This window comes from Oenanthe melanoleuca, chromosome 15, assembly GCF_029582105.1.
Source record: "Oenanthe melanoleuca isolate GR-GAL-2019-014 chromosome 15, OMel1.0, whole genome shotgun sequence".
In the NCBI taxonomy this organism is placed as follows: domain Eukaryota; kingdom Metazoa; phylum Chordata; class Aves; order Passeriformes; family Muscicapidae; genus Oenanthe; species Oenanthe melanoleuca.
In genome coordinates this window covers 3228328-3248986 of record NC_079349.1, presented here as the reverse complement: position 1 = coordinate 3248986, position 20659 = coordinate 3228328, and the positions used below count along the sequence as shown (strand labels likewise).

Here is a 20659-nt window from a genome sequence, read left to right as displayed (position 1 = left end):
TGTGGGTGACAGCACACATGGAACCAGTTGGGATGTTCCTGCTCTGGAAGGGACACGGTCACCCCTCCTCGCTGGCTGTGCTGCCTCTGGCCATGCCACACCTTTGTCCTCCATGGCTTGTTTTTTTCTCTCCCCAAACAGTTTCGGTGACACAGGTGCCTATTCTGGGCTGTTCTGCCTGGCTGCATTCCCTGAGCTTGGGTCATTCCTCAGGCTCCCAGGGCTGGAGGTGGATGGGTCCTGTCCCACCGTGGCAGAGGGAAGGGAAGGGGCTGCTGTGGGTTGTGATCAACAGCTCAGACACATTTTATGGCCATTTGTTGGGGTTGGGTTGTTCTGATAGTGGTGAAGGAGGTGCTGATTGTTTTTCCATAGTGATACTTGTAGGAATATCTAGCTGGCACATGGAATGAACAGAGCAGCCTCCCAAGGCCTGTGTCCCCACAGCCCAACACCAATTCCTGCTGGCCCAGAGCTCTGTGGATGCTGCAAAGAGTGGATTGGGGTGGGGAGAGGCACTGGGCTGTGCCAGAGGTCTCCACAACAGGTAGCAGGAAATGGTGGTAAATCCAAATTCTCTTCAATCCCTGTTTGCCCTGGAAGGAGCGGTGAGATCTGAGGCGCTCTCAGGTTGGGTGTCCCTCGAGGCACTGGGGTGTTTCTCCGGTTTCTCCAAGGTGAAGTCTGTCCTTGCCATCCAGCTGTGGAAAGGCTGGTTTTCCACAGGTCATTCTTTCCTGTTCCTGCTTTGCTTTGGATGTGTCAGGGCTGTTGTTGTGTTCAGCTCCGAGTCGGGCTGGCCTCAACAACAACAACAACACATCAATTTTCCTTGGCACCTCAGGACCTAGTCCCCAGCAGAGCTCAGGACGCAGGGGAGCACAGGGATTTTATCCAAACCAACCCCCACCATGAGGGGTTTTCTCAAACCCCACAGTCCTCATCCAAAAGGGGCGGGAGCTTTCAGGTGCAGATCTTCCCCCATTACCTGATTGCTGTTTACTGGATTCAACTGAAACCAAAATGCCCAAATTAACTGGAAACCCCCAGGCCAAACCTCCCTGCCCCAGGTCCAGGGCTGTGCCTTTGCTGTCCCACTCCAGAGCTCTGTAAGTTGCTGGTTTGGGGTGATGGTTGAGGGATGGGGGATTTGGAACTCCAAGAGTGTCACCTGTGCCCATTGCCCTGGGAAGGAGAACAGGGATGAGGTTCTAGAAAATATTCAGGCTGCAGAAAAAGCTTTAAGCACTCTCTAGGAGAAAATCCCTTCAAATAAAGAAACATATTTGGGTTTTAAAAGTGCAGAACTGGAGAGATGTTTATTCTTTGGAGAAAATTGGGAATATTTCCGGTTTGCCCCAGCAGAGGTGCCACAGAGATGGGTCCCAGGTGCTTTTCACAGCTGAGTTTTTCTGAGGACTTCCCAAACCAGCTCGTGTTTGAGAAATGGAGGGGAACCCTAAACATGAAGAGGCCTCTGACAAAACACGAGCCTATAAATGGAGGCAGATTAATCCAGGCCCAATTCCTGGGTTTTACAGCCCACATTGATCCCTGCACCTCCACCTCTTCATGGCATTAATCTGTGTCCGAGCTCAGCAGCTCTCTGGGGTCGGCTGAGTCACAATTTAACTTCGCGACTCTCCTGGATCTTTGCTCGTTGTTTCGGGTGATGGGGAAAAAAGTTTAAAAACAAGGAAAAGAAAAAAAAAAAAGTTTAAACTCCATCCGGCGTGCCCTGTTCCAGCAGCTCCCGCGGAGGGACGAACCGCGGGCAGCCTGGGGAAAGAAGTCTGCGGAAATGGGAAATGTCGGGGATGGAAGGGGCCTGGCACGGGGACCCGCTGAAGTTTCCCGGGCGCGGTGGGGAGGAGCGGCGGGGCCGCCCCCGGCCGGGGGGAGGCGGAGCCGGGCCGGGGGAGGCTCCGCGGCGGCGGGAGGCGGCGGGCGCAGCCGGGACGCGCACGGTACCGGGGAGTGGGGAGAGCGGCCGGGAGGATCCCGGGGCTCGGTTCGGTTCGGTGGGTGCGGGCCGGGCTGGGGGAATTACAGCGAGACCCTCCCGGGGCTGCCACGTCCTTCCCCTCGGGGTCCCGCCGCGGGCCCGGGCTCCGTCCTGCTCTGGGCGTCGCCGTGGCCGCTCCGCTCGATGCTGGGGACGGGGGAGGTTGGGGAGCCCCGGGGCTCGATGCCCGGGGCTGCTCCCCGCGGGCTCCGCTCGGCGCCCGTGGCGGAGAACGAAGGTGCTGCCCCAGTGCCGGCACCGTGGGAGCAGCTCCCTCCTCCCGGCAGGTGACGGGGCTGCGAGCGGAGCCCACCGGGGTGAGCAGCCCAAGGGACCCCGAGAGGGGTGCTGAGCTCCCCGGGGGGCTCAGGGCAAGGGTGGGATGCTCACAGAGCGGGTCGGGCATGTGCTGGCGGCAGGAGCGGATCTCGGGGGGTTTGTGGGCCAGACAGCCACGCAGGGCTGCCCAAAGAGGAAGGGATGCTGGCGGGGTTGTGGTAAGAACACGAGAGCCTCTCCTGCGGGCAGTCACGCAGCCCATCTGGAGGCCCCTGGGTCTTGCTCTTGCAGTGAACTCGGAGTTTTTCCCTCATGTGGTTTACATTTCATGGCCTTAATCAGGAGTTTGGTTTGGTGGTTCTGCCCCTCACTGGGTACCTGCAGGGATGGGCTGAAGGGATGCCCGAGGATGATGGACGGGAGGAGATGGGGACGACAATGTCACCCACCTGCCAGCTTGGAATGTGGGCATCACCTGCTTAATTTGCCTGCCAAGGCTGAGATAACAGGGTGTCATTGGTGTTAATGGAGAGGGAAATTCTGGCTGTTCCTCACCTTGGCAGTGTGGCCAGAGGGTGAGGATGCTGGGGTCAGCTTGACCAACAGCATCCCTGGATGAGTGTTAGAAACACAAGGGCAGCTGCCTCCACCTCCATCACGAGGTGCCAGATAAGGGCTGGAGTTTTTGCTCCTGTAATCAATACTTTGTTTGGAGAAGTTTGGAAATACCTTGTGAGGAAGTTCTGTGTTGTAGAGCAGCACAGCAGGGTGCAAACAGAACTGGGAAGGCAGCAGGGGCTCCGTGTGGTGCTGGGGGAGGTGATGCAAAACCAGCGGTATCACCATGAAGCAACTTCCCGTCAGCAGGGCCCAGCCAGCCTGTCGGAATGTCACGCTCTTGTCACCCTCACTGGGTGGAAAAAGAAAATTTTGGCGTCCTAGGTCAGCCCCAAATGAGGAGGTGACACTCTGCTCTTGTCCCTCAGTTGTCGGCAGGGTGATGCCAGCCTGATCCAGAGCCATGTCCAGGTACCTGAAGCACTTCACGGTGGTGGGTGATGACCCCGTGCAATGGAACAACGACTATCGGAAATGGGAGGAGGAGGACGAGGCTGGGGAGAAGCAGCCAGATGGAGAAATCAAGCTGGAGCCCCCCAGGAGACACATCTCCTTCCAGTACATGATGAAAAAGCTCTTCAGCTCTCACAGGTTTCAGGTGAGGCAGAACAAAGCCAGGCCAAGGGAATCTGTGGCAGCAGAGTCGCTGTGGGAGGGAGCTCAGGGGGAGCACTGCGGTTCTGAGCTCCCACGGTGCAAAGAGCAGCAGCTGCTTCTGAGCTGAGCTGTCCTGCTGGAACAGAACAACCCCACTGCAGGTGCAGATGTCTCCTGAGAGGAGACAAGCCCCAGTGCACAATCACCATGGCAATGGCACGTGCTGTCCTCCCCGAGCCCCCCACGCCAAGTGGGGTCTGGTGGGGAGCCAGGTGGTTCATGTGGAATAACCCAATATTCATGGCAGCAGGAATGGGAGCAATGGAAAGCTCCATAAAACACAACCAGCCAAATCAGGGCTGTGGGCATCAGGGTGTGTTTAGCTGAAGGGCTACATTGGCTCCTCTTGCTCCTCTGTGCGTGCTGGGATGGGATTCATGTTGGTTCTTCTTCTCCAACAGATTGGGGTTGTCTGCTTGGTGATCCTGGATGCCTTGTTGGTTCTTGGGGAATTGCTTATGGATTTGAAAATCATCATTCCGGACAGATATAATATTACCCCAAAGGTAAAATCTGTGGAAGTGTCAACACAAACAGCAGTTCCCTCCCTTTGGTGGCTCAAAGACCCCTGGATAGGCTGGGCAAGGCAGGACCTGGACTGGTGGTCATGGAAGGGAAGCCTCAGCCCTTCTCCTTGTAGAGCCAAACCAGAGGTGGCTCAAGCAGCAGAGACTTTCCAGCCTGCCCATGTGTGCACTCCTCCTGCCTTAAACTTGTGCTCTTTCCCCAGGTTTTCCACTACCTGTCCCTGTCCATTTTAACCATCTTCCTGGTTGAGGTGGGGTTTAAAGTCTTTGTCTACCGCCGGGAGTTCTTCCACCACAAGTTCGAGGTGCTGGACGGGATCGTTGTCGTCGTGTCCTTCATCCTCGACATCGTCCTCATCTTCCGGGAGCACGAGTTTGAGGCCGTGGGGCTGCTGATCCTCCTGCGGCTCTGGAGGGTGGCTCGCATCATCAACGGTGGGTGCAGGGCAGGGCTGGCTTTGCCAGACTTCCCTGGGTTACCTGGGCTTTGTTCCTTTCTCAAACCCAACCCCAGGGGTCTTGCTCTCCCAGCAGACTCAGAGTTCCAGCTGTGTGGTTTTTCCTGGCTGGAATTTCTTTGGAGTAGCAACAATCTGCTGCTTGTGTTGGTGTGATGCCTCAGGTGCACGGCAACCTAGCACATTCCCCCTAAAAAACCCATAATCTGTTCCTGCACCCTTCCCCTGGAGAGGGCTGGCTCATGTTCTGAATTTCCATTGTAGGATCCTTTTGGCAGGGGAGCCCCTGTCTTCCTGAATTTGCTGCTACAGCAGAGGAAGTTTTAATGCTCTGTTCTGCTGTGACTCCATCATCCCCTCCAGGGATGCTGCAGGGAATGTCCTGATCTTACTATAGATCTTTCTTGCTTGAATTCAAAGAGTTTGCCATAAAAAGAGAAATAGAAAATGTCCCAAATTCAGTGATTTCTTTAGTGATTTCACTGTTGTAACTGTAAATTGTTGCAAACACATGTAAATTCGGACATATCTGAAACAAGCATAGCTGCAAACATTTTCTTCCTTCTTGAGGAAGGAATTTTGGGATTCCAAAAAATATGGCAATGAGATGACCTCAAATTTCTGCATGAAACCTCAGCTCAAGCTCTGTCCTGTGCCTGTGTTCTCACTCTTGGTGGGTGCTCTGTATTTGACACAGCTGGGATCAGAGGAGAGGATTGCTGGGGCTGTGCCCATCGCCCTCAGCCCCTTTCAGTGGGGAGAAGGTGCAGCCAGAAAGAAGAGAGGTGCGAGAGCAGCTTGTGGCTTTCCTTAGTTCACAGTGAAAGTCAGAGAGAAACTGGATTTGCATGTGGCTGTAGGAGCCATGGGAGCCTCACTTTACAGCAGAAATCCAGGGCTGCATTTACAAGTAAATCCCCTCATCCTTGGGTGCTCCAGGCTCCCTGCCAAGCTTTATGCAATGTCCACCTGCTAGCAGCAAAAAGGGACGAAGGGAATCTGCCCCAGCTGGGTGTTGGGTGTCAGTGCCTGGGCACGGTTCCTGCTGATGTTATCAGTGCAAATGAGCAGCAGTGCTGCTTTGTCCTGGAGAACTGAACCCCCAGAGCCCAAACTGGTGCCTGGAGCACTGCAATCAGCCATGATCCAGAGCAGCTGTGTCAGGAGGGAGAACGTGATGTTCTTCATGCTCTCATCAAAGCTGCTTTGTTTTATTTTTGTGGGAACAAAATGCCTTCAGTGTGGGGGCTGAGTTGATATGGAATCACCTAACAGTGCTCATAGAGAAGTGACACCTCTGCCATGAGGAGACACTGCCTGCTCTCACTGCAGCTGTGCAAGGTGAAGCCAAAGCCCTGTGGCCCTGAGGATGTGCCAGCTCCTGTTCTGCCATGCTGGAGTGATTGGCCCAGGGGTTGGAGCAGCCCTGTGGCCCAGGCCTTGCTCTGCTGTCACACCTAAAACTGCTACAACACAGCAAAGCTGCCCCAGCTACACCCCAGGGCTCTGCCAAGGGAGCAAATTCAGACTCAGGATTTGAGTGACAGTCAGAGTGATTAATTCAGCTCCGAGGCTGGGCTGCCTCTCCCCAGCAGAGTATCTGTATCCAAATCCCCCCCGGTGGCTGATTTAAAACTCTTCCTCATTAATAAAAGCACTTGGGAAGGGTGGTTGAAGATGACAGAACTGAGCTGGAGAGGAACATGTTTAACTCCTTGAGCACAGAGCCTGTGTGCTGTGAGCTCCTGCCCGTGGCTGTTCTGCATTGTAAAGCAAACCCACTGTGAATTGTTCCACAGGAATCATTTTATCGGTGAAGACCCGCTCGGAGCAACAAGTGTCCAAGTTAAAGCAAGCAAACCTGAAACTTGCCACAAGGGTGGAACAACTGGAACACAGCTGTTTGGAGAAGGTAAAAAAAAAAACACTTTTAATTTGGGTTTACCTAATAGGGATCCTTGTGCAAGGTTGGCACTGCTGGCTTGGTTTCCTCACTGGAAAGTGTGGGGTGAGCTGGGCTGGAGCAGCACAGCCCTGCCTGCACCTCCCTGGGCTGCTCCTCCTCCAAGGAATGATGTCCCTACCCCTGTCCTACTTCTTTTGGCCAGGTTGTGCTGTTTTCCTGCAGCAGGAGATACATTATAGCAGTGGGAAGATCTGTGGGAACCTGGGAAGCTGCTTGCAGGCTGTTAATGATTTGAATTTTGTCTCTTACAGGAGCAAGAAATCGAGAGGCTGAATAACATATTGAAACAGCATGGACTCCTCAGTCAGCAAAAATAGGAGGCCAGTTTTCCAAGGTGGGAATTCTGCTTGGAGATTGAAGTGTTGGAATCTGCCAGCTTGACCTGAAAGGTTTTTCTCTCTCTTTGCTTCCTCTTGTATTGTTTTCTATAAACAATTTTCTATTTGACCCCACTTTGATCAGATCTTAGGGTGGCAAAAATAGTTCTACTGGAAAACTAATCACACACAGTCCCTGTAAACAGTATTTTTTTCCTTTCTTGTACAGTTGTACAGTCTGCAAAATAATTTAATAAAAACATATCTTTACAAGCTATACATCCAGAAAAGTACCATTCTTTGTTTGCAACAAACTTGCAGTATAAATGATAAGAACCCAAGCTGAAAAGGTAATTTCTTCTCCACCAGCTGCCTGTTCATCATCAATACATCTCTTTGCCAGCCATTCTTTTCATACTGTTGGTAGTTTCCTCATTTCTGTTGCTGCTTGTGCCACTTTGTTATTTATATAACATTCATTTCAGAAACACCAACACACCACTCCTTTCCCTGACAAAGAAATCAGCCCCAAAATAGAGGCAAACATGTGCCATCTTACATCAAACAATGCCTTGTTCCAGCAGCAGATCCCAGTTCTGAATTCCCTCATCTCTTCTTCCCTTTTCACTGTTCCTTCACAGCCCTTGGGGCTGCAAAGTTCTTTGTTTCCACAGCTCATAAATCCATGTATTAAAAGAACTGTAATATGTAAGAACAGATGTAGGTGAGTGCACTGCTGGGAACAGTCAGACTCCAGAAAAGCCATGAAAAAGCAAATTCTAAAAGGCCAGGCTGGTGTTTGAATTATTTCAGGTACTGGAGTGTCCCTGTGGAGAGGCTGTTTGAGAGCTCCAGAGTGAGGTTTAAGTGGGAATTCTGAGAGGTGGTGACTGCAGCAGGTGTCTCCAATGGATTTCAGCCCCACTCAGCTGGAGGGGTCACTGAAAGCACAACTCAACTGTTGACATTTTCTTTTAAAAAGGTAATTAATTAGTAGTGTGGGAAAAATAGCCAGAAATATGTGGCTTATTCATCTATGCAAGGAGATAAAGCAAAGGCCTTATCTAATAGCACATGATGAGTTTAATTAGCAATTTAGCTCTGCTGTTATGGGATAATGAACCTGCTTTCCCTGTGCTCTTCCCTTCCCCTCCTGCCTCTGCTGGGCAGGCTGGGGCTGGATCCCACGTGGATGGTGGAGGGATGGTGGCTGTCACTGGGCCACCAGCAAGTTCAAATGCAACCTTTGTCCTCTCTGCAGAGTTATAATTGGACACTTTCCACTTCACAGGGGTTTCTTCACCCTAAACCTTCTGAGAACCCTCACAAGATCTCACCCTTCCTCTCTTGGCCAATTTTAGCCCAGTATCTACAACTTAGAAAAAAAGTGATGGCCCATCACAGTCACAGGATAAACAATGAACTAAAAATAAGATAAAGCAGAAATATGGCTTTTTTTTTTTTTTTTTTTTTTTTAAATGCATACTTACCTTAGACAAAGGGATAGAAAAAGTCAAAGGGTAACTTGATGTCAATGGTGGGCCAAGCTTTGTAGCTTGGCTCTGCAGGTGCAGAAATGTCAGTGAAAACCACAGAACTTGTTATAGGAATAATCCTTTCCCTTCCTGAGGGAGGCTGCAATGAAAATACAAACAGGGCTTAGCTTCAGTTCTCTATTTGTACAATTGTTTTATTTGGTCTGGGTTATACTTGTTAAAAAGGTAGTTGGGGTTTTGTTGTTTTGGTTTTTTTTAATATATAGTTGCATGTTTCTTTCCATAAATGATGTATAGATTTTTATTGGAGTGTATTTTGGCAAGGAGCCCACAGTTGTGTTTGAGCTGGAAGAGAACTGCTGGGTGTAAATACATTCTAATGTGAAGTGCTGCCTTTAGATAATGAGATTATCTGGGTCACTGTCACACAGCTGATAGCCAAGGAAAACAAGCCACTTGTTTTATTTTAAATCCTGTAATTTAATTACATACCTGCTTCAGTGTGGTGGTAGTGATTGTGGCTGTAACATTCACTATCCTGGCTTGGGGATTGACCAGGGATCCATATTTAGTCCACTTCACTTCTATTCCCAGTGACACTGGTATTTGGCATGAGCTCTGCAAAGTGTGAGAAATCATCTCATTGTCTGCCTTATGCAGAAACCACCACAGTAATTAATTATTCATGTAATTAAAAGGGTAGAATGTCCCCAGAAAGCTCACTAAGCAGGTTACCAAAGCAGCTGGACCTTGCACTTTTGCTGGGCAGGACAAAATCCTGAACTCTGCCAGGGCAGAATTTTGAAGGCTACAATCTTAAATATTTTGATGCATTCCTTCTTGAATTATCACACCTTTGGTTACAGAAACCATTCACCCTTTAGCTGCAGAGGCATGCAAGAAACCATCCACACTCTTCTATTGTGCTTCTCTCTCTCCTACCCTGACCTGGAGTAAGAGGGGAAACACTGATTCTGTTCTTTCCCTCTGTCACCTCTGGTGCTCCATCCTTAGAAGAGCAACATTCTAACCTGTGTTTAAACAACTCATTTTGTACCCAGTATGTTGCCCTGATCCATAGCTGAGGTGCCTGCATTGATTAAACCTAACTTGTACAGCAAGAGTGAAACCCTCCTCTCTGAATATTCCATGAGTTTCTTCCAGCTTATTTCTGCATTCTCAGCCCATTTTCTCCTGCAGTTGGTTCCTGCATTTTTAGGGTGTGAAGCTGAGCTGATGCTGCAGCACAGATCTCCTGAGGGTGCAGGGGTGGAAGTGGTTTAACTTTCACCTGTTCTGAGATGTGGAGCTGAGTTATTGGCACCCAGTCGAGCACATCCTGGGCTTGAGAATTCCCAAAGGAGGCCACATACTCAGGGAAGCTCTGGCCCTTCAGCACATCAAGGAGGGTCTGAGCCAAAGGCTGGCATTTCATAGCTGCTGTAATTCTTCCAGAAAACAAAACAAAAAAAGGAGTTACAGCAAAATCCATGGGTTTGGCACAGTCATCATTCCTCCTTGCCCTCTGCTCTGTTCAAGCCTTCTGGCTACAGTTGCTAATGTACACAATCTTTCCAAGAGAAAGACCATTGTTAATTAAATGACATTTTTTATAATTAAATACTCCATTCTCAATACTCTTCCAGCTGTATAAATGGCCCAGGACCTGAACAGAGCCTAAGGGAAAGGGTTGTCAGAGGGTTAAAAGCATTAAATTAAAAAAAAAAAAAAAATTCTTACCGTAACTTACAGCCTGATATCATGTTATAACCAAATAATACTGGGGCTCTGGCTCCCTGTGCTGCCAGGCAGTCCTGGGTGGAAGTGCTCTGCAGAATGGTGAGTTGGCTGTGTTTGTTACTACTCTGAATGATGCCAGATGTAACACACAGTTAAGGGAAATTAAATGCTTGGTGGATATCAGGACAAAAAAAGAATTCTTAATCATATCCTTAAAATATAGCTGCAAATGCTATAATGGCTCAAGATTTCTCTCAGAGTGTGAAAAAGCACCAGGGTGTGCAATGAAGGGCTAAATGTACCTCACTACACAGTCCCAGGAGATTGCAGTCAGGACTGAGTCATTCCCTCCTAAAACACAGCCAGAAAAGCACATTTTTATTTTTGGTGGAGAACAGATGTATTTCATAGATGTCCATGCTAGAAAGGGGTTGTGAGGATGGACCAGAGCAAGTGCAGCAAACAGAAATGCAGCAGGGGAAGGATATCCTTGAGGCTGGAATCCTGCTCTGACAGGCAGCCCTACAACATAACCAGGATTGCCACTGAGAGGAACTGGCTGTGTATTTTCCTGCAATGCAAACAGAGAGTATTAGTTTTTTTCCTGTACTGAAGTGGTTGGAAAACACAGAATTATTTCAGTTATTTTAGGATTATGATGTGTCTTGAATGAAGAGGGCAAGACTCTAAGGCTTTGCTTTCTGTTACAGTCACAAGCTGGGGCTTGTAAATGTGACAGATTTTGGAGGCCTTTACTGCCCAGCTCTGAAATGCTGCCTTATTCTGAGTATCCAGGGAAAGTTCTGCTTTACCTTGCTGCTAACAATTGTTCAGATTCAAGTTTAATAAGTTTTGTAATTAAATGTCTTTCAGCAAGTCATCCAAGACATCTCCACAGTTACCTGAGTGAAGCTGATTTCAAAGCTCTGCTCTATTGAAAGTTCTTCTTTGCTAATTGCCCCCAAGACAAAAGCAGCAGCTGCTTCTATTATTTCTCCCGTGTCTGTGTGGGTAATGTGATAATTCACCTGAAAATTAAACGTTTTAGATATTAATTTGAACAAATACATAAGAGAAACTAGGAAAAAAAAAATTAAACCATGCAGGTATTTTCTTTCTTCCTTGCTTAAGAAACTCAGCTCCAGGGTTGGGATGGATTATATCCTCTGCAGGCTGACTTCTTGATAAACCTGAGCAAAGACACAATGTTCATCTACTTTAAAATTAAAAGATGATGTGCAGCATCTATTCCTTTCTCTGTCATTAGTGCACCTGAAGTCATCTTCTGCCAAGCATAAAGCAAATTCCAAACTCATGTCATTGTCTCTTTTGCCACATACACAGAAGTAACACCAGGATTTCAGCCTGGCTCAATGTTATATTGCACAGAGTTATTGCTGTGTTGCAAAACACTCCCTTTTATCCAAAATCAGTGCTTCTCCCATGACATTTATTTTGGAAATGTCACAATATTTGGAAACTGCAAGGCCTTCCTGACAGCTTTGCAGTTTGGGAATCAGAAGTGATTTGATGCTTTCCATCAGCTCTGAGGAGGAAAGGGCTGCCAGACCTACCCCAAGAACTGCATTGATGCACAGATCATCCAACACCATGGGCAGCCTCAGGACATCACTGCTGCTCAGTAAAGTCCTCATTCCATTCACAGACTGCACAACTATGGACTGCACAGTAATATTCACCTGAAAAACAGACTCATGTCAGCTCTGAACACTGGGTGTAATTAATTTTGGCTCTTTCTGTGTTATTATGTGTGTGACCTTTTCCAAGTTCTGTTCCACAGCAACAGCACTCAGCAATTCTCTGAACAACTGCTGTGTTACAAGTGCTGCTGAAGCTCAACCAAAGGGGCTGGGTTTAAACAAATAAAGAGATTTTCTTGCAAAGAGGGAGTTTTATGTGAGATGAATGTATCAGGCTTGAATGTTTGCAGGCAGCATTTTATCTTGGAGTTGCTAAGTATCATTACTGATAGCAAATGATGTAATTTTTTTTCATGTAAAGATTTGATCAATCAGTGAAAAATTCCTACTGACTGTAACTTAATAAGAATTTTGCCCACAGCTTTTTCAACTAATTTAGAAGGATACTTACCATCTGACTTGATTTGGGCACCTGGGGGAGAATAAAAGAATAAATTAAAGCAGTAGCAAAGGTCTGAACTATTGCATGTAGCAGTCAAGTAAAGCAGGTAAGGCTTTGTCTATTTAACTCTTTCTCATAACAATGACTTTTATGTTATGGAGTTATTTGGATATAAACCAGAGTATCCAAGAAGTGTTATAAGAGCTGCCACAATCCAATCCCCTCCTTCTTCTGACTCTTTGAATTATTCAGAGACCACCAGTTTAGGAAACCTGCCAGGCTGTGCTTCCCAAATAAATGAAGAGCTTTTGTTTCATGGTCTCTAAACCAATAAAACAGAAGCAAGTATCTCTTGTCATACAGCACATGGATATGTGCTGCCCCACTGAAAAATTCCCACAAAAATATTCCATGGAAAGGCAGAAATGTCAGACTAAGGTCATCAATCAGGCTGTAAAATGCTCCCATGGAGCACTATTTTGTCAAAGATTTTACTTTTCTGACTTTCCAATGAATGTTTGAGTCACATCTTTGGGAAGCTACCAAGGATTGGACTCTGATCATGAAGCAATTCTGCAGAGTGATGATGGGTTCCTGAGAGCAGTGACTCATCTGTCCCAGCAGGGAACACATTCCTGGGAGCTGGAGACCTGAAGGTGATGCAGGTACAGTTTGTCACACATTGATCATCCCAAGGTACAGCTCAGCCATCAGAATGAGCTGGGTGAATAAAAGTCCCTGTAAAGATTAGATTCATCCTTCAGGGAACAGTGCTATTTCTAACTGGGATAGGAGTGAGCACCACTCCTAAAGTCCTGTTTATCCATGGCTGGGTGATGGATGATGGCTCTGGAGGTCACTGGCAGTCAGCACTGCAGCCTCAGCTTTCCCCCTGAAATGGAGGCAGGAAAGGCAGGAACAGCTCCTGCTCTGGCAACCACACACTCCCCACTAACCATGGTGTGTGTGAAATCTGTTGGGAGATTCCAGGAATCCCCAGCACTCCTTGGATCTGCTGGTCAGGCCAGAGCAGAGATTATCTGCAACAATTCCCAAAAGTCTGCTCTCACTCCATCTGCTCATCTTGGCAGGGAGGGTGGGCTCCTGGGGATGGGGCTTTCTGTAGGACCTGCTGTCCCAGTGCTCCCAGTAGGGCTCCCTGTTACTGGTTTGTGTTTCTTTTGCCAGCAGCTCCACCTGCTGGCACTGGGAGGGCTCCTGCTCTGCCCTGTGACCACCCTGGCCCCAGTGCCATCACTTTTCTGTTGTCACATCCCACCTCCAGCTCCCTTTGGGAAGGGAACCTTCCCACAGAGCATCTCCAGCAGCTTCTCAGCCCTCTCCAGTTCCTGCATCTGATCCTTGCTGACATCCAGAGTGCTCTGGCAGAACTCTGACCTCTCCAAGCTCAGTCATTGCCTTGGCAAGCAGCACAGGGATAAAGGGTTATGGACTATTCTAGTCAGGAAAATCATCTTTAAGTCAAACCCACTCAGCTGCTGAGCCACTCTTGTTCTTTTTTGGTCCTGCAACCAACAAGAACTAATTTTGGGAGGACATGGAGCTACTCAAAGCCCTTCTGAGGCAGTATTTTCTCCATTTTTCCACAGCAGGAGGATCAAGAGCCAACATCTGGGAGCAATCCTTGGCTGATTTCAATGAGATCCTGAAGGAACAGAATGATCCCACCTGTGAGGGTGTGAACTGCTTAGTGAGCTTTCCTTGCCTTTGGGAGCTTTGGAATCTGAGAGCAGCCTGGAAGGGGTCTTTAAACTCACTGCTAGTTAAATTAATTTAAATAATTACATAAATTAAAATAATTTTAATAGTGAAAAGGTTGCTGTTTCTTTACAGCCTTCAGCTTCCAAAAGGAGCCATCAGGTTAAGGTATGATGTATTTCAGTTTCATTTTTTCACGAGTAATTTCTTTGTCTTCACAAATATCCTTACAGGGGATTTATTTATACAGAAGACATCATCCCCCAGATCAGAAAGGGATGAAAAAGCAGGCAAAGCTTTGAAAAATAACCCCAGACTGGATTTTAGCAGGAAGGATCCAAAGAAACTTGCTCTCAGTCATGTTCTTAGGGAGCACAAAGTCTGTGCCAGCCCCCACTACCAAAAACTGAGGCTTGGAGGAAAGGGGAAGATGCAAAGGATTAAACCTGACAGGTTCTTTTTTCAGTACAAAGTTTTACCAACTCTTTAAAACTCAGATTTCTTAGAATGATGTGTTCTGGTAAATGGGCTTCTTGGAAAAGTCTGAACATGCACAGAAATGTGAAACAGCACTAGCTCAGTGGCATGACCTTGGCTCTTCAAAACTATTATTTTTTACTTTATCTTTGACTATATTATTTATATTTGGCTAAGCAGAGAACAGCAAATGCTTCTGAAACCAAAGATTGAAGTAAAAACATTCCCAAAGGTTTTCTGTATAAAAGTCTGCTGTATTGGGAGACATTTCTTTTAAAAGTCTACTGTTTTTTCCCAACCCACAATTTAAAAATCCAAATAAAACACATACCCCTCAGTAAACAGAAGTTACTTCATTCTGCAGATGCAAAAAGATATAAAAGATGAATATTTCAGCCATATGACTGTTTCAAATCATACTTACTGCCAAAATGCTGGAGTTGATATAAAACAACATGCTAAGTGCTTGAATGCTGTCACATTTTTCCACACTTACTGATCTAATGCATTTTGTGGCTTGGTTTACTAAAAACCCTGGGAGAAAAAAAAAAAGAGTCACCAAGTATTACTGGAGGAAATGAAAGAGCAATTATGAAAATCATAAGTGAAAAACAATACAAGAACTTAGGTACAAGCAAAATTGAAAGTAAACATCATTTCTATTGCAGATAAGGTTTTATGTGAGCTCTGAAGAATGAAACTTTTTATAGTCTTAAAAAAATGCTATAAGACAAAATATTACTTCTTAACAAGTGAGAAAATTACTTAATTTTTTAATCTCTTATAAGATTTTTTTTTTACATATGAGATTTCCCACCTGTAATCACCACCATGACTTATGAGACCACATTTAATGCTGACAGTGGGGTTTGGAAAATGCAGGTGTGGGTTTGCTTGTGACTTTTTTTTTCACCTCCACCTCTGCAGATTTTGAGGAAATTGTGTGAAAGGTTAAAAAGCAGAGCTCAGCCTCCAAGTCTGACTGGTGAGAGGAAGCCCTGGGCAAAGGGAAGCTGCCAAAGGCTGCCCAGGCAGGGCTGGCTGGGTGCAAACCCCTCCTCCCTCAGGGTGTCACCCTTGTGCTGTTTGATTAAACCAATTATGCCAAACAGGACCTTTTATTGTTGGATAAACAACCCTTTAACAAGATTCTCAGGGATTTACATATCTCACTTTGAATGTTTAACAGACATGCAACACAATTTCCATTCTATGCCTTAAAAAACCAAACAAAACAGAGAAACAGGAGTGATTTGAAAATCATCTGCTTATGAACCTTTAGCTGAATTCTCCATGGCAAATGTGCCAGATTTCTGATTGACTAATCTCAAGCCAGAGCAGAATAGTAGAAAGCAAAAAAAATTTGGATTCAAGTGCATTTTCCAACCTGCAGGATTTGCATCAGAGCACCAAGAAGTGACAACAGGACTTGGCAGCCTTAGAAATGCATCCTCTGTCTGCACAGGAACCCCATACTGCCAAATAAAAACCACAATCAGGTACACAGGTGTATTTCAGCCCATGGAAAGTTTCAGAGCATTTTTATTAACAACATTATTTTATTTTATTAACATCAATATGAATAAAAGCAGTACTTATTTCCACAGGATCTCTCAATACTGCTTTGTGCAGCAATTCTTCAGCCACTGCTACAGCTTTATGTTGAAAATAGCAAAAAAGTGACTTATTTGTCAAAGATCTTAAAAATCTAGTTCATTTTTTAAGTAACTAAACACAAAACATTAAATGTATTCTTTTTACATTTCTATTTAAAGACCAATATAAATTTTGGTTCTTCCAGCAGATCTGCATTATCTAAAAGCAGATGCAAACAATGATGATTTATTCTTTCTGGAATAATCTAATACTAATTGCATCAAATATAATTTACCTCCTAATGAATCAGAGATAATTTACCTCATATCTGGAAGTTTCATTTGCCTCAGGGGGATTTTGAGCATCTGTATCCAAATCCCAGCTGTCAGGCTCAGCCCTGAAAGAAGCACCTCCAAATTTTTCAAGCAACTGATCAAAATTTTCTGGAGTTGGGATTTCAGGGGATTTGAAATATAGGGCTTGTTTATCTGTCAAAATATTTAAAGGAGATAATTTAAGGAAAAAAAAGATACAGAAACAATATTTAGTAACAATGAGAGAACTTTGAACATGATTTATTTAGGATGCTAAATTATTTTAAAAAAATAGCCCCAAACTATTTGTTTTTTTTCAAAGAGAAGACCAAGAGTACCAGATGTTTAATTCCATGTTTTCACAAGTGAAAGCATCACAACATAAGGACTGTGAGCAGACAGAATTACCAGTTTCCTGAGAGAGGTTTAATAAAATAAAAATTAATTTAGCCTTTTTCTGGTACCTTACAATTAACAACACCACAATGTTTAATATTGCCTACAATTCTACTTACAGTTTGTAGAATGAATGCAGAAAATACTGGGATTGACTTGGTCAATTAATTTAAATATCCTTTCTGGTGGATTTGCTTCAACATCAAGAGAATACACAGCAGCTTTCTGACTACACAGCTGGCTGTCACCTCTGCAAATAATAAAAAATAAATAAATGATCCACTAGAAGCTGACCAGATTTTAAAGTTAATCTACTGAGGCAGCACTAGAAAAATAAAGAAACATGAAATTACTGAGTTTAACACAATTTGTAGAAGCATCTTTAGAAGGTTCCTATTGTTTTATAACCTGTGCTTAATAATAAATAATAGAGAATTCTCCCACATGTTTTATTCAGCAGAGGAAACTGAGCAGCAACATGAAGGAAGGTAAGAAACAGACTGGGGAGGGTAAACCAGTGACAATATGAGAAAAAAAAATGCCAAAGTGGGTGGGATCCAGATGGTTGAGACCCCAAAATGCAGGGCTGCACCACAGGACACACACAGCTCAGCAGCACTTTCATTTCTAAAACCTAACTGGGATGTCAGAGCAGGAAAACAGGTCAGTTTTGTGGATACTGGAATAATATTCATTTAGAGCAGGGAATGGGAAAAATTCCTACTTGAGATGCAAGTGAAAGAAATGGCAGTGAGGAACAGGAGGTGAAATAACCCAGCCTGTCTTGGAAAAGTGTTTGAGGCTGTGCCAGTTAGCAACAGCCCAGAACTGCAGGAGCATGTCCCAGTTCAGAGGCTGGGAGCACTGGTGTGTCCTACATGCTACAAACACAGCTGATGATCCCTGTGAAACTCCTGTTTAGCAGGATGGAGCAGCTGAGGACAAGCCCTGCAGAAGTGAAATGACTTACAGAAATGTTGGAGCCTGGAGTTAAGCTCTTCCATGAGGTGAGTCATTTGTTAATAGGATCCCGTCATAAATCAAACCCTCCTGCTGCTGTTTCAGAGACCTCACAGCCTCTGCCTTGGGATCAGCCAAAACAACACAAATATGCAAATGCAGATAAACTGATGTAAATAATGAGACCCACAACATCTGCAAATCCCCTGGCTTTTCATGCAAAATAAACGTTTTACACAAAAGAATTTGGGCTAAGAAACACAATTTCATTTGAGGCATTTCCAGTTGACAAAGGCAGCACAGTCATTCAAGGTAATTAAAGTGTCACTCAGGAGGGTGTTGATTAGACCTTTCTGATCTATATAAATATCTGCAAATGGGGAGCAGGAGTCTTTGTGTGCCAGAACAATAAGAAACCACAGTCTGGCATGACTGCTAATTCAAATTTCAATGCACCAAGAATAAACCCCAGTGCTCAGATTGGCATAATTCATACAGAAGGTGGGTTGAAAAGCTGCACTTATTGTTCTGAGAAGTCACCAAGAGATTTTTTGCACATTATGATTTTGAAGTGAGCTTTCTTAACTCCTCTTTGAGATGGAATTGGGTGAAGGTGTTTTCAGATAAACTAGATAGCAAAGAAACAAATCTTGGCTTTACTTTCTTGGTATAATGTTACATTCTAGTGTTTGTGAAGTGCACTGGAGGAGCAGGTTGTAAAATTAGGGTCAGAAAAACGCTCACATTATTTCAACAAGCTCTGAGTTGATAAGTGTATAGCTAATATCATAAATGTAATCAAAGAGGTTACTGATAAATTTACTGATAAAAACTGGTGATCTACAGAAATGGCCAGATTGGTCCTGTGGTTTTCTTAACTTCCAGACACTGCATTGATGAAAGTCTAAAGATGCTTCATTCTTCCCTCCCAAAAAATCATCACCACTTAAATGCCCACAGAGAGGAGCACAGTGAAACAGGAGCAAACCAAGGAGCAGGAGGAAAGAGTGAATGAGGGGAAGGTGGATTTGCTGCTCTGCCTGGCTGGGGCCAGAGTGCAGGGAATGGTGAAAGGAGGATCAGGATGGCAGCAGGGAGGGGTAGGAATTGGTCAGGGGAGAGGACAGAGCCCTGACAAAGGCAGGCAGCAATTGAACAAGGATTTTGTAATTTCTGGTTGTTTCTGCACTCACGTGACCACAGGCACCGAGCAGGTGGTGAAGAGGCTGAAGTCCTCAGCACTGCAGTCGGGGTCACAGCAGCAGTTGACATCACACTGTGCCACCAGCAGGTCACACACACACAGCCTGGCAACTGCACCAGAGAGTGAAATGAGAACTGCAGCAGGGACTTGGCACTTCATTGCATGTCCCAAACACTTCTGCTTTTCACCTCGCCCTGGTTTTGAGAGTGGTCAGAAAGTCTTCTTCAAATTCTTCTTCAAATTCACATTTTCTTGAAGTCATTTTTAAAATATGTCTTTTCTGCTGCTGAGCAAATCTACTTGGAACACGTGAGAAACAAAACCCCAATTCAATTGGGATTTTGGAGGTGTGAAAACCTACTCAGCCCTGCAGAGGCAAAAAAGGTGTTTATCTGCTTGTTTCAGCTTATTGGGAAAAAAAATTAAAACATTTTGAAAGAGCAGAGAGATATTTACAAGTATTGATGTCTCAGGGTCCAAGAATACATTTCCCTGATGTGCCAACACAACCATAATTGACTTCTTTGAAACTGTTTTTTCTCTCTGTTTTTAGATACTGTGAAATACTGTAATCACAGACAGAGTAATTGCTAATAATTCTGTAAACTGGCTCAATAAGATACACACTTAGCAACTTCTTGAAACTCTCTGAGATTTTCAAGTTTATAAATTCAAAGAACAGATATTACTCCACTGAACTGTTTATGACAGTTGCTGTTCTATAATTAATCTAGATTTAAGAATAGCACAGAATGAGGGAAATTAAGGTCAGTGTTTTATAAGAAAGACATTCAAGGAATATTTTCATAACTAATTATTTTATTTCACTTTGACTGCTGCCTGTTCTCCTGGATGTTCTCTGATGACCTGAACAGTATCCAGGTATTTCCTGGAATCTCTGAAGTTCTGACTGTTCTGTTGGCTGAGCTTAGCCCTGGATCCTTAGCTCACTCTGTAAACAAGAGAAGTTTAAACATGGATGAGTAGATTGCAAGGTTATGCCTGTGAGATTTGGGATTTAAGTCTTTTCCCTAAGGAGGTAGCACTGGGGTGGGTTTATTCGGCAAGTAACCCATGGAAAGCTCAGCTGAGCGGGGATATAAAAGTGTAGCCAATAAACAGAGGGAAACACCTTCTGAGAACACAGTAACCGAATTTTGTCACCTCTATTTTAACGATGTATCCACAGAGCTGGGGCTGAGCTTTGGGGCAAAGCGTGCTTGGAGCTCTGCAATGACACCCAGGGCCAGCTCGGAGCTGCCCGCTGTGCCCAGAGCAGCGCTGGGAGGGCAGGGTCGGCCCCAGGGCTGTGGCATGTCCGTGCCACCATCGCCGTGCCCAGGGCCCGCTCAAGGGATCGCTGAGCCTTTCTGAGGAGGCTCCGAGCCTCGGCTGCAGGCCTGCAGCGAAGCCCCGGGAGAAGCCGGGCGGTTGTGCCAATCCCGGCTGACCGCAATGGGAAGGGGAATGCCCGAGGAGGCCGCGAGCGGAGCTCCCCTCAGCCGGTGCCCCGCAGCGCCCGGCGGGCACCCACCGTCCGTGATCGGGGCCGGCGCGCTGCGGACCCGTGCGCCATCACGCGTGTCTGCGGGCTCCGCTGCCGGCTCTTCTGCCCGGAGCTGCGGCGGCGGAAGGAGGAGGAGGATGAGGACGAGAACGAAGAAAACCTGGAGCCCCGGCGGCGCCGCCATGGCGGCCGCCCTTAGCAACGGCGCGTTGCTAGGGCGCGCGGGGCACCACGGGAATGCGAGCGGCGCTCTCGCGAGACTTGGCGGGCGGAGGGGAAGGGGCGCGGCCCGGGAACATGGCGGGCGAGGGGCGGGGACG

The 20659-nt window shown here is 46.1% G+C and overlaps 2 protein-coding genes across 4 annotated transcripts; one reads left to right on the top strand and one right to left on the bottom strand.

The window, feature by feature from the left end:
* Positions 1-1699: 1699 nt before the first annotated feature.
* Positions 1700-7106, top strand: HVCN1 (hydrogen voltage gated channel 1). Of its 2 annotated transcripts, none has more exons than XM_056504676.1 (6): positions 1700-1967; positions 3271-3500; positions 3961-4065; positions 4290-4521; positions 6344-6456; positions 6762-7106. In XM_056504676.1, exons 2-6 carry the CDS (start codon positions 3306-3308, stop codon positions 6825-6827), a joined length of 711 nt encoding a protein of 236 aa, XP_056360651.1. In that variant the 5' UTR covers positions 1700-1967; positions 3271-3305; the 3' UTR covers positions 6828-7106. The 2 variants fall into 2 exon arrangements, with proteins under 2 accessions (XP_056360651.1, XP_056360653.1); XM_056504678.1 differs by having other exon boundaries at positions 1925-2021.
* On the bottom strand, positions 7022-20603 carry TCTN1 (tectonic family member 1). 2 transcript variants are annotated; one of them, XM_056504674.1, is made up of 15 exons: positions 20367-20603; positions 18822-18942; positions 16788-16918; positions 16280-16446; positions 15750-15837; positions 14787-14896; positions 12176-12196; positions 11638-11763; positions 10966-11091; positions 10552-10634; positions 10064-10204; positions 9615-9771; positions 8816-8941; positions 8318-8462; positions 7022-7526 (listed from the first exon to the last, which is right to left on the bottom strand). In XM_056504674.1, the coding sequence occupies exons 1-14, from the start codon at positions 20521-20523 to the stop codon at positions 8319-8321; spliced, it is 1698 nt and encodes a 565-aa protein (XP_056360649.1). In that variant the 5' UTR covers positions 20524-20603; the 3' UTR covers positions 7022-7526; position 8318. The 2 variants fall into 2 exon arrangements, with proteins under 2 accessions (XP_056360649.1, XP_056360648.1); XM_056504673.1 differs by lacking the exon at positions 7022-7526 and adding an exon at positions 7649-7768 and having other exon boundaries at positions 20367-20539.
* Between the last annotated feature and the right edge of the window lie 56 nt (positions 20604-20659).